The following is a 2165-nucleotide window of genomic DNA, read 5'->3' on the forward strand; positions in this document are numbered from 1 at the left end:
ATTTTTCAAAACCATCAAATTCCAGATTTTCAATTAGTTATATCTCAGGCAAATATTGTTCTATCCTAACAAAAATCCTGGAAAGCTTATTCATTCAGCTTTCATATGCACATTTCATTTTCCAAAACTATTTGTGGTCCAGGGTACCAAATATGAATTGTATTAATTTTGATTCTTTAAAATATATAAAGAACGTTGTAAAAGATTGTTAACTTTTTAAATTAATAATGCTCATATATAGCAAAGAAGAAGCAAAGTGTGGAATGTTGGATATTAACAGGCAGAAATGGGTAAGTTTATAAAATTTCTTTTGCACCAGCAAGAAGAGAACATATCGTCAATTGCGTAAGCTGATCATCATCATTCACAATGTGGATCCTTCAGAAAGTGCAAGAAGGAGCACAAAGTCTTCCATTGCAGATCAGTCATCTCATCAGCAACAATAAAGAGGAGATTTCAGCCAGATTTCAGACCAACGTCTTCGATGAAATGCACAGTAAAGTCCTCACACGTGATAAAATTCCTGATTTTTTCCTGCCACCCAAGTTGGCCAAGCGCTGCCACATGGTAGACACAGAAAAAATCTCACAGTGTTTGAATGAAGAAAAAAATGTTTCCAACTCACCAAAAACACTATTGCCAAGAACTGATACTACCCAGCCACTGAAAGCAAGTATGAACAGATCTACAACAGCTTTGAACAAATTCAAACCTCTTCCATATTCACTGACATGCTTTGAGTCTGGTTTGTTTGAGAGTCCAAACACACGTCGAAAAGAATCATTGTTCCATTCTGCGCTTACCAGTTACAATGTGGAGAGAATGACCATCAAATCAAATAAACATTCCTCCAGTGCTGTGATGATAGCCCACGCTGAGAGTGACACACCCTCTGCAGACTCCTTCCCTTATTCAACAACACCACTCAGAAGAAAGGATTTCACAAGTGAATATGCATTCTCTGGAGATACACTTCAAAAAGATCTTCATGCTTCTAGAAATGAGAAAAAGAAAGTTTACTCCACTCCAAACAAAAAGCTTATTCCAAAAGTCTTTCAGCATGCTAAAGTTCTTCAAACATCCCATTGCAGCAAACTAGCCCCACCAGTCCAGTTCCCACTGGACATGCTGCACTGCCAAGAACGCTTCCATCAGGAGCATGTGCTTCCTCTTCCTCAGCGAGGCAGAGTGCGCATCTCTGCCTTCAGGTGCAGTTCAGCTGGGAGCTCTACAACAATTCGCATTCGTGTTGTATCAGTGGAAGACTTGCGAGATCCTGGAGACCTTCGCCCACTGACCTGCAGCTTGACCCTGACCATAATCCCAGGCAAGCTACAGCAACAAAACAGTGCCATCATCAGGAACTGCCGTAACCCTGTGTTTAATGAAGATTTCTTCTTCCAAGAGCCAGAGGAGCATGGCAGTCTGAGAGATTTTGCCCTCAGACTGAAGGTCTTGGACAAGGCCTCAGGAATGGGCAGAGGAATAGTGCTGGGTATTGTCATCAAACCTCTATATCACCTAGTGCCACTGTGAAAGACATTAGGTGCACCCCAAATTGCATACTTATGCACTATTCTATGACATTTTGTAGTAAATAGTGTAAGTGCATTCACACTGAAAAGTCTAAAAATAATAAGTAAACTTTAACGGATGATGCACTTATTCAAACGTTAAAATTAAGTGTGGAATTTTGGACACTTCACGCACTCAACAGTCGCAGCTTTGCTCACGTAGCAAAAGGGGTGGAGCTTTGGGCACTGATGTTGGATTACTTTATTTGAGATTGTGAAAGCAAAATTCTCCTTCGAGAGTGATTTTACCGCCTCCCGATGAATGCGGTTATACTCATGGCAGGTTTTATTTGATAGTTTGGTCATTTATTTCACTAATTTGGCAACCTTCAAACGTCATCTGGGACACGGTTCAAATTCCTGCTTAGTAAAAAAAAAAAACATTAGTGTTCCACTTGGGACGACACTACATACATGTACTATGTTGTGCATAGTGTATAGTGCATAAGTGGATAGTGTAGTATGCCATTTGGGACGCCGCTACTGTCTTTTATTGGAAAACAAAATGTTCTAGATTCCTTTTCTTAAACTATTGACTATGATAAAGCTGTTTGTAGCTTTAAGCTAGGAAGAATTTTTGAGCAATGAAGG

General features: G+C 39.8%; 1 protein-coding gene across 1 annotated transcript; it reads left to right on the forward strand.

Moving 5' to 3' along the window:
• The first annotated feature begins 369 nt into the window (after positions 1-369).
• Positions 370-1812, forward strand: LOC130234253 (C2 calcium-dependent domain-containing protein 4C). Its single transcript, XM_056464526.1, has one exon. The coding sequence runs from the start codon at positions 370-372 to the stop codon at positions 1534-1536; it is 1167 nt and encodes a 388-aa protein (XP_056320501.1). The 3' UTR covers positions 1537-1812.
• Positions 1813-2165: the final 353 nt, after the last annotated feature.

This window comes from Danio aesculapii, chromosome 8 (assembly GCF_903798145.1).
Source record: "Danio aesculapii chromosome 8, fDanAes4.1, whole genome shotgun sequence".
Taxonomy (NCBI): Eukaryota; Metazoa; Chordata; class Actinopteri; order Cypriniformes; family Danionidae; genus Danio; species Danio aesculapii.

What these genes read in the sequence shown, in the direction of transcription:
- LOC130234253 (XM_056464526.1), top strand. Translation starts at nt 370, where the DNA reads ATGTGGATCCTTCAGAAAGTGCAAGAAGGAGCACAAAGTCTTCCATTG.